Source organism: Crassostrea angulata, chromosome 2, assembly GCF_025612915.1.
Source record: "Crassostrea angulata isolate pt1a10 chromosome 2, ASM2561291v2, whole genome shotgun sequence".
Lineage (NCBI taxonomy): Eukaryota > Metazoa > Mollusca > Bivalvia > Ostreida > Ostreidae > Magallana > Magallana angulata.
Window position 1 is genome coordinate 3,593,794 of NC_069112.1, and position 10,621 is coordinate 3,604,414.

At 36.6% G+C, this 10,621-nt stretch overlaps 1 protein-coding gene across 1 annotated transcript; it reads right to left on the reverse strand.

Moving 5' to 3' along the window:
- Window positions 1-47: 47 nt before the first annotated feature.
- On the reverse strand, window positions 48-9,154 carry LOC128171387 (uncharacterized). The gene is made up of 5 exons (XM_052837181.1): window positions 9,140-9,154; window positions 4,254-5,997; window positions 3,695-3,772; window positions 3,417-3,499; window positions 48-421 (listed from the first exon to the last, which is right to left on the reverse strand). Exons 2-4 carry the CDS (start codon window positions 5,992-5,994, stop codon window positions 3,441-3,443), a joined length of 1,878 nt encoding a protein of 625 aa, XP_052693141.1. The 5' UTR covers window positions 5,995-5,997; window positions 9,140-9,154; the 3' UTR covers window positions 48-421; window positions 3,417-3,440.
- Between the last annotated feature and the right edge of the window lie 1,467 nt (window positions 9,155-10,621).

Sequence of the window (10,621 nt, forward strand, 5' to 3'; positions counted from 1 at the left end):
CACACATACAGATACAAAGTCTATTGATGAGGCGTTATATATGTAGAGTTCACACACACAGAAACAGAGTCTATTGAGGATGCGTTATATATGCAGATTTCACACACATAGAAACAGAGTCTATTGAGGACGCGTTATATATGCAGATTTCACCTATACAGATACAAAGTCTATTGATGAAGCGTTATTTTTGTGCAGATTTCACATACACAGCAACAGTGTCCATTGATGACGCGTTATTTTTGTTCACCTACACAGATACAGAGTCCATTCATGAAACGTTTATGTAGAGTTCACGCACAGAACACAAAGTCCGTTGATGACCGGTAATTATTTGGCTTCTGTAACTCCATTGGAATTATGGATAATCCGGGAAGGTTTTCCTCTGTCTCCCCCTGAAGGCGTTTGAAAAGCAGCTTGTCTGCAAGAAACAAAAATAATTTATTATTGTATTAAATGATTAATACCAAATACTTGGACAAGAAGGAAAGAGTGAGCAAGCTCAAACACCCCAAGTTCTCCCATTACTTGACAGCGCTACACATCATGAATGGCAGAGTATGCATTAAGGTGGCATTCTACACCACTTTCTGATGACGAAGTGCGCAAAAAAGTAAATCTGGAAGCATGTAATTCTGGTACTGGCTGATTTCAACTGATGCGAATTGTATGGGGACCGCTCTTGTGAAAAATTTGTTAAATTAATAGAATAAATCAAAATTTTGATAAAACTCATTATTTACATGTAAGGTGGTATGGGACACCTTTATGTTGTGTCATATTATTTATAGAAATAAACAATAAATCAAGTGTAATTTTATAAATTATAGTTTCTTTCCCATCATTGTTACCTTACAGCATAGTGCAGTGGGTTAGAGCGCTCACTACGGACCTGTAAGTCACGAGTTCGAGTCGGGTTTGAAAAATTTATTACTTTTCCAAATTTTCTAAAACATATTTTTTGGTAAAATATTGTGAAAGAAAATTCTAAACCAATGAAAGTATTTCAATAGTAATGTACTTTAATTCACATCATTATTGACAGATGTTCCATACCACCTTAATTAAAGGGATGGGAGGGTGGTTTTGAATTTCTCTCAGGTTTGGATACATAAATCCTATAAGTTAATTATCCCCTTTATTTATTTGACATAGTGTTGCATTAAAGCGATTATATTTGCTTATATAGACCTATAATGAAATATGTAGTATTTATCATTCCAACACAATATTTAAGAAATTTTCTTCAACTAAGAAATTGAAAAGTTCCCAAGGTGTTTCGGCCTTAGGACTTAGGAACGATAACTCTTACCTGAGGAACCTCATACCAAATACAATTTTTATTTTTTTTGTGTGTGATTGCAATGATTTTCATTCAATCTTTTATGTCAAATTCATTTTATATAACATAACATCAAGCAGCTTTTTAAGATGATCTTTCAACAGAGTATGAAGATATGAAAATTTAAATTTTGGGGATATACTAAACAATTTGCAATAATAGAAATTTTAAATGTAATGAAACTGTTATATTTTTTCCCATGTGTCTGAGGAGATATCCATCATATGACAAAAAAATTAATTCAATTTGTAAATAGTTAACTTTTTAAAATTTATTTTATAAAAACGCGAACAAACATTAAAAAATTCTTTTAAAATACCTATAGTATCACCATCATCATTTTAATAGTTGATTAGTATATGTTTTGTGGTCTTCTATTAAAAATTGGAATTAACTGTGGGTGTATAGCATGTATAGAGAAACCTTAAATACCAAAAAACAAAAGGCCCGTGGGCCACATAACTCACCTATGGAACATAAAGTTTGACAAAAATCAGCTTAATGGAGTTATAATACAAGCTATCTGGACAATGTAATATAATGTAGATCCTGAATAAATAAAAATCCATTTTTCCACCTGGATATTATGTTAATTATGATAAGTTCCTTTTCTAAGAGGTTGATTTTATATTCATATCATATGTTGAGCAATGCAGTTCCCCAAAAGATCCTAAAAATTCTACTCTATAAATATACTCATATGTACAAATTCGACCCCCCCCCCCCAATTGTGGCCCCATCCTACCCCCGGGGTCATGATTTTCACAAATTTGAATTTACACTTCCCGAGGATGCTTCCACAAAAGTTTCAGCTTTCCTGGCTGATTGCATTCTGAGAAGGTTTTTTAAAGATATGCTCTTTATATTCTTATGTAAAAGTTTGACCCCCCATTGTGGCCCCACCCTACCCCCGGGAGTCATGATTTTCATAACTTTGAATCTACACTATCTGAAGATGCTTTCACATAAGTTCCACCTATCCTGGCCTAATGGTTCTTGAGAAGAAGATTTTTGAAAAATTTCTAAAACATTTTCAATGACTCCTAATTACCTCCCTTTGAAAAGTGGCACGTTCCTTAATCTTCTTTGCCTAAGGGTGCTTTGTGCCAAGTTTGGTTGAAATTGACCCAGTAGTTCTGGGGGAGATGTTGAAAATGTGAAAAGTTGACGGACAGAGGACAGACAAACAGACAGACAGACGACAGACAAATTGTGATCAGAAAGGCTCACTTGAGCTTTCAGCTCAGTTAGCTAAAAATAATACTGGGTATTACTAGCAAAACATCATCAGATCAAAACTTTCTACAATTATGCACATATCTAATCATTTGTCTTAAACAAAAACAACATACTAAATTCTAAAGGTTCAAAATTTCAAGACAAAACATTGAAATTAAAATTTCCTAGAAACATGCAAATTAACACATTGTGCCTTAACTACCTACAAAGTTTTATGAAATTCAATTCAGCTGTTTGAGAAGAGTCGCGCTTACAAAAAATTCATTGCTAAATTCAACATATGACCAATATTCTAAGTTCAATGGGGCTAAAATTCCCAGAAAGATAAATGAAACGGAACTCTCCAATAATTAGCACATCCACACATTGTGTCCTAAATACCTTAAAAGTTTCATAAAATTCTGTGCAGCTGTTGAATATAAGTTTTGCTCAAAATCCAGGACTGACTGAGATAGGTCGAAGTCATTATTCTCTAACAATTCCATTACATGGGGTATAATAATGGCACAATTAGCAAAACAAGATACATTTTCAAATTGATAAAGATCTGACATTTACAGTGTTTAATTGTTTAGTTTAATATTATATACTTCATGTGGATATCTCTTTTATAATATTCCACATTCAGAAAAGAAAACTTGTATAACATGATGTTTCTCACTCAGCAACAGACAGCCATGTTTGGATGATCACAAAGTGTGAAATAAACAGGAGTCAGTATTACAGTCCATGTGAATTATACACAGCTCAATTTCAGCTGCAGATGTTGAACAAAGTGACAAACAACATGTGTGGTTTTGAGAGCAGACTAGATTTGTACAGAAACATTTACAACCTGTCAATATCCAAGCTATCTCCATTATACGGCTGGTGTTGAGCTGGACATGGTGTCCCCATCAGGACGGGGTCTGTGTTCATCTACAACAAGGCATTAATTAGCTGTTAATTAATCCATTCCATACATTATATGTAATGATAGAGCTACAGCTACAAATTAAAACTTCAAACGGATTACCATGACACTTGGTCTATTATTTGTCTAATTAATCAAATTAAGTCAATTAACATGTAAAAAAACAACTGATTACAAATACATGCGTCAGTGAGTTTTACCTTCGTTAAGTTGATGAGTTGTGTTGTGAGGATGTGTCGTGTATTGAGTGTCTCCATCAGGACGGGGTCTGTGTTTGTCTACAACAAGTCATTAATTAGCTGTTAATTAATTAATTACATACAGTATATGTAATGATAATGCTACATCTACAAATTAAAACTTTAACCTGATAACCATGACACTTGCTTTAATATTTATCTAAATAATTAAATTAAGTCAATTAACATGTCACAAAATAACCGATTACAAATACATGTGTCACTCTATATATTTTAATTAAATACAACAACCTTCTATTTCTATTCACTAAATACAAGGACATGTAACTGTACATATAATTAATAAAACAATGATCTAATTTGTCTTTATTTTAGATAAACACTGACTCCCAATGACTGGTAGATACAGCTAACCCTGTAACAATGAGTTGTTTATATTGACAAACAATTACACAGATAAACATGTCTTACATGTATCTTATTGACTGATAATTAACACGGACTGTGTGTCTTAGTTATCTATATCTAACTAATGTGAATGATAATGACTCAGACTTACCTGTCGGAGCGTCCTGTCTGGTGATATACCTGTAGACACACACCTTGTTGTTGTCCAGTGATCCGACCCAGAGACGGTGAGTGTTGACATCATAACTCAGGCTCCGTGGATAACCCATCTCTTGTGATTCTGTCAGTAGATGTGACAGGAACTGACCGTCCTTATTTATCATCTGTACTGTGTCGGTTATATCATCACACACCAGGATGTGTGACAGCGCGTCAGTACAGATTCCACATGGCCATAGTCCTGATCCTGATGGAGGTCCTGTGTAGGAGAAACGATGTCTTCCTCCACGCTCTGTCACCACTACAGCATCAGACCAATAGTCAGACACCACGACATCCCCATTGTTGTTCTCTGTTATATAGAGAGGTCTACTATACAGTCCCCGTCCTGTGTTGTGGTTCTGTATGGTTTGTGTGAGTTGTCCACTCTGGTTGTACCGGGTTACCTTGCCTGTCCCTGTCCTATACATCCCGACCAGTAGATCCCCAGTGGACGGGGACCAGTACACACACCATGGTTCCCATGTAGAGTCTGTTCTCTCTATAAATGTGGTGATTGTTTTCATATCCTTTGACAGTTTGTTGATGTTATATTTCCTATCTATATAAATCAGTTCACTCTCACTGTTCACTGTGTGTAATCCATAACCACTACATGAATCCTCCACACGATGTAGAGGGACACCTGTTGTGTCTGTCAACATGAGATTGTATTTATCATCACTGACCCAGACCCGGTCTGATGTCACATGGGAAATGTGTAAACAACGACCAACACCTGTCAGTGTGAGAGATTGATGGAGCTCAGCACCAGACGTCAGTTTCAGCAGACACTGGTTTCCTACGCGTCGGTTTCCTCTCTCTGTGATTTGGATTGCACTCAGTGACTCCATCACATCCTCCTTGTTGAGTGACTCAGTCATGGAGAGCTGGCTGGTGTGGAGTGTAAGATGTATCTGGGGGAGGGCTGTCTTTGTGAAGGAGAGGAATTGTAGCGCACTGAATGTGAATGCTGGCTGTACATATCTGTGTTCATATCTCCTTAGTCTGACAATATGTCTGATCATTTTTATCTTTTGTTTTTTACATCTGTGTTTGAAATCAAAGTAACATAACACATTGTTCAATAGATCATTTACCACTTTGTCAATGAGATCCTTCAGTCTCTGGGCCTTTGTTAACATCTCTGATTGAAGGAGGGAGAATTCTGTGTGACAGGTTTTGACATCAGCTTTGATTCCTGTCAGGAGAACAGGTCTGTAAAAGAGAGCCTCACTTCTGATGGTGTGAATGGTTCCTCTGTGTTGTTGTCGCTTTGTTTTATAGGCTGTTTGTATATCCAGTATTTCGTGCTGTCCTTGGCCATAGAGAACACTTCTAAATCGGTGCAATTGGTCCTCGGAACAAGAATCACACACAGGAACTTGACAAAGTTCACAGTACTTTGTATAAAAATGGCTAGGATGTCTCACACAGATCTCTTGTGTTGGGATGTAGTTGATTTTATCACGGTGTGACACAACATCATGGTCTATTGTTTGGAGATCTTTTACATGGTTCTCTTTACACTGGGGACACAGATCACATGGACACGATACACAATGGTACGCTGTGTCCCCCGGACACTTAGAACATTGATGTAGTCTAAATGAGAAGCTTGCTGTGATGTATTGGGAGCTTGCTGTGATGTATTGGGAGCTTGCTGTGTCCATGATGTGGGCGGTCTGGGTCATAACCTGTTCAATGAAAATAAAGAGTTTTAGGATTATTATTGTTTGTATAAACATTCAATGTCAAATTTTAAAAGAAATATATTTGGATTTTTTAAAGATTAATATATTTTCTCTACTTAGATAATTGACGGTCTATTATTCTGGTTCTGATTATAGAGACACTCAACCAGTAGAAAAATACAACATAAGATTGCTGAGTGAGAAAGAGGTGCTCTCTCTCTCTCTCTCTCTCTCTCTCTCTATCCCTACATTTCTTTATCTCTGTTTCTCTCTCTTGGATGTGTACATAATTGAGAAAGTGTACTATATGATTATCTAGCAGAGAAAGTCAGAGAGAAAAAAAAAATAAGATGTAGAGTACACATCACAATTAAGTTAATTCAATTACCGGGTATTTACTGTCTCAATTTACCTAACATGTACTCCTGCTCTTTCTATTTCTTTCTCTCAATCTCTGTTTCTCACAATTTCAATACTAAACATGCACTCTTGGCCTCTCTCTCTCTCTCTCTCTAGATCTTATTCCTCCTCTCTCTCTCTCTCTAGATCTTATTCCTCCTCTCTCTCTGATTTTTTTTCTAACACATGCTTTTTCTCTGTCTCCTCAGATTTTTTTCTTCTAAACATGTATTTTTGCTCTCTCTTTCTATCTATTTCTCTCTTTCAGACAAACTCCATTAAACATGTACATGTACTAAATATATCTTACTCTCAAAGATGTAATCTCTCTCTCTCTCTCTCTCTGACCTATTCTTATAAACATGTGCATCTTACTATTGTAATTTCTCTCTCTTTTTCTCTCCGAGTTACTCTCTGTTAAACATATGCATCTTTCTATTTCTCAGACATGTAATCTCTCTCTCTCTCTCTGTGTCTGTCTCTCTCTCTCTCTCTATCTCTCTCTCTCACATTATTACTCCTTCATTCACTATCTCTAATTTTACAGCTAAACAAGTACTTCTTATCTCTCATTCTTTCTCTAAGCCTCTGTCCCTCATTTCATAAATAAACATGTAAACACTTTCTATCTTTTATGTAAACATGTGCATCTTACTTATTCTCTCAGACATGTAGTCTCTCTCTCTCTCTCTCTCTCTCTCTCAGATACTTACTCTTTTACATGTAAACATGTGCATCTTACTTATTCTCTTAAACATGTACTCTTTCTCTTTCTCTCTCTTTCTTGTGACTAACTCTTATACATGTAAACATGTGCATCTTATTCTCTCAGACATGTAGTCTCTCTCTCTCTCTCTCTCTCTCTCTCTCTCTCTCTCTCTCGTGACTTACTCTTATACATGTAAACATGTGCATCTTATTCTCTCAGACATGTAGTCTCTCTCTCTCTCTCTCTCTCTTTCTCTCTCTCTCTCTCTCGTGACTTACTCTTATACATGTAAACATGTGCATCTTATTCTCTCAGACATGTAGTCTCTCTCTCTCTCTCTCTCTCTCTCTCTCTCTCTCTCTCTCTCTCTCCTCTCTCTTCTCTCTCTCTCTCTCTCTCTCTCTCTCTCTCTCTCTCTCGTGACCTACTCTTATATACATGTAAACATGTGCATCTTATTCTCTCAGACATGTAGTCTCTCTCCTCTCTCTCTCTCTCTCTCTCGTGACTTACTCTTATACATGTAAACATGTGCATCTTATTCTCTCAGACATGTAGTCTCTCTCTCTCTCTCTCTCTCTCTCTCTCTCTCTCTCTCTCTCGTGACTTACTCTTATACATGTAAACATGTGCATCTTATTCTCTCAGACATGTAGTCTCTCTCTCTCTCTCTCTCTCTCTCTCTCTCTCTCTCTCTCTCTCTCCTCTCTCTCTCTCTCTCTCTCTCTCTCTCGTGACCTACTCTTATATACATGTAAACATGTGCATCTTATTCTCTCAGACATGTAGTCTCTCTCCTCTCTCTCTCTCTCTCTCTCGTGACTTACTCTTATATACATGTAAACATGTGCATCTTATTCTCTCAGACATGTAGTCTCTGTTTCTTACTCACAGACTTAGTATGTAAACATGTGCATCTAACTATTTTTCTCAGACATTCTCTCTCTCTCTCTCTCTCTCTCTCTCTCTTCTCTGACTTACTCTGTTAAACATATGCATCATTCTATTTCTCTCAGACATGTAATCAATTTCATTCTTTTATTATTTCTTTCTCTCACTATCTCATGATTTTACAGCTAAACATGTATTTCTTATCTCTCATTAAATCTGTTCTCTTGCTTTCTAACTGTTCTCTCTATCCCTCACACTTTCACTACCAAACCTCTCTCTCTCTCTTCTAACATGTAATCTTGTTTTCTATCACCCCTCTCTTCTCTCTATCTCTCTCTCTCTCTTTCAGATGAACTCAACCAAACTTTGTCTCTTACTCCCTTACTCTTGTTGTTCCGTATCTATCATTTAATATTTATTGCTCTGTATAACATGTCTGTTTGCTCTCTCTCTCTCTCTCTCTCTCTCTCTCTCTCTCTCTCTGATACTTGCTCTTATACATGTAAACATGTGCATCTTACTTATTCTCTCAGACATGTAGTCTCTCTCTCACTCTCTCTTTTCTCTGACTTACTTACTCTTTAAACATATGTATCTTTTCTTAGACATGTAATCTCTCTCTCTCTCTCTCTCTCTCTCTCTTTATTACTTTCTTTAATTGCTATCAAAATACAATTCACACCTAATCCTCAAATTTGTGCAAAATGGGAACCCACCAGTGTATACATGTTAATTACTGGCTTATGTCCCATGCTTTGCTATTCCCTTAACCCTGGTTAATTTTTGACTGCCCCCCCCCCCCCCCCTAGATAAATCAGCCCTGATATTACCACAAAGGTATGTTTCTCCTCGTCTAACACATCAATAATCAAATGGGAATGTGGGCAATAGTTATATTGTCAGTTCCTGGGTAAGAAGTTGATGTTGACCTCGGCCTATGCTCTCGAGAAACAGTTCTTATCCCAGTACTAACACAATGACCACTGCCCTCGTACCCATTTAAAAGATGTATACTACATGTAAAATGTCTATGAATGACACACGACGACAAACGTGAGATAGCAATGGGTCTCCTGAGTGACTCAGGTGACCTAATAATACAGAGTATAGCTACATGAACATGGTGATATTACATGAATACTATACCACATATATTCTCTCTTTGATCTTTCAGTCAACACGCAGTCAAACACAGCCTGGGAACCTGTAAAGAGACCATCAACTGTTACATTCTAGTACTTGTTGATAGCCCGTGCAATTGCGGGATTTAATATTACATACATTTATATGATACAATGCTTCACAAGATATCTGTGAGCCAATGCTCACTAGTGATACCTCCGCTCTGATGTAAATAGCAAAATAAGCAAAGTCGACATTTAACAGAAAGCTGGCATCCGATTGGTACAGAAATATATCCCATAATATGGCGTGCCTAAACAAATAGTGTGTTAAAATTTCAAGCATCTGAGATTAATAGCTGCTGAGAAATCTTTGACGAAAATTTGTTTGAAAATTTTGGTTAAAAAATAAGCAAAGTCGTCATTTAACAGGAAGTTGACGTTCGATTGGTACAAAAATATATCCTGTGATATGGCATGCCTTAACAAACACTGTGTAAAAATTTCAAGCATCTGCGATAAATTGTTGCTGAGATAAATTTGACAGAAATTTTTGTTACGGACGGACAGATGGATAGACAGACAGACGGACAGACACACAAGGGTAAAACAGTATACCCCCTCTCCTTCGGAGCGGGGGTATAATTATATGTTGATCCATATTTTTTGGTTTATTTATGTAAACATAGTGTCTGATTTTTTTCTTAGTTGCTTTATTAACCTTTTCTCAAACTTGTAAAAATCTACATTTACTATATTAATTTACTATATTAATTACTGCTTACTCTCAAACATGTACCTTCAATCTATGTTTATTCTCTCTCTCTCTCTCTCCTCTCTTTCTCTCTCTCTCTCTCTCTCTCTCTCTCTCTCTCTCTCTCTCTCTCTCTCCACACACACACATCACCATAACATAGTTATAGAAATGAGGGCCGACACAGGATTTGCCTTCTGTCTGATTGGATTGAAACACTGTTTTTCAAATGTGACACATATCTTCAGTTTGTTCTTATTTACAATTCATCTATGAAATACAGAATGTAACTTTTTATAATGTGGTTATAAAACATGGATAAAATGCAGTTGTGTCTTTACCCCATGTAAAGAACAGACTATAATTGCTATCAAAATACAATTCACACCTCCGTTGACCTCCGCCTATGGTTTCGGGCAACAGTTCTTACCCCAGGACTAACACAATGACCACTGCCCTCATACCCATTTAAAAGATGTATACTGAAATGTCTACAAATGACACACGACGACAAACGTGAGATAGCAATGGGTCTCCTGAGTGACTCAGGTGACCTAAAAATACATAGAATAGTTACATGAACATGGTAATATTACATGAATACTATACCACATATATTCTCTTTGACCTCTCAGTCAACAGCACAGTTAGACACAACCTGGGAACCTGTAAAGAGACCATCAACTGTTACATACTACAGACTGGTATAACCTATCAGTCAACAGTCAGACACAGGGAACCTGTAAAGAGACC

Coding starts and splice junctions, on each gene's coding strand:
- LOC128171387 (XM_052837181.1), bottom strand. CDS start 5,994: ATGACCCAGACCGCCCACATCATGGACACAGCAAGCTCCCAATACATC. Junction 3,773..4,253: donor CAGACAGGACGCTCCGACAG/GTAAGTCTGAGT, acceptor GACTTGTTGTAG/ACAAACACAGACCCCGTCCT. Junction 3,500..3,694: donor AACTCATCAACTTAACGAAG/GTAAAACTCACT, acceptor GCCTTGTTGTAG/ATGAACACAGACCCCGTCCT.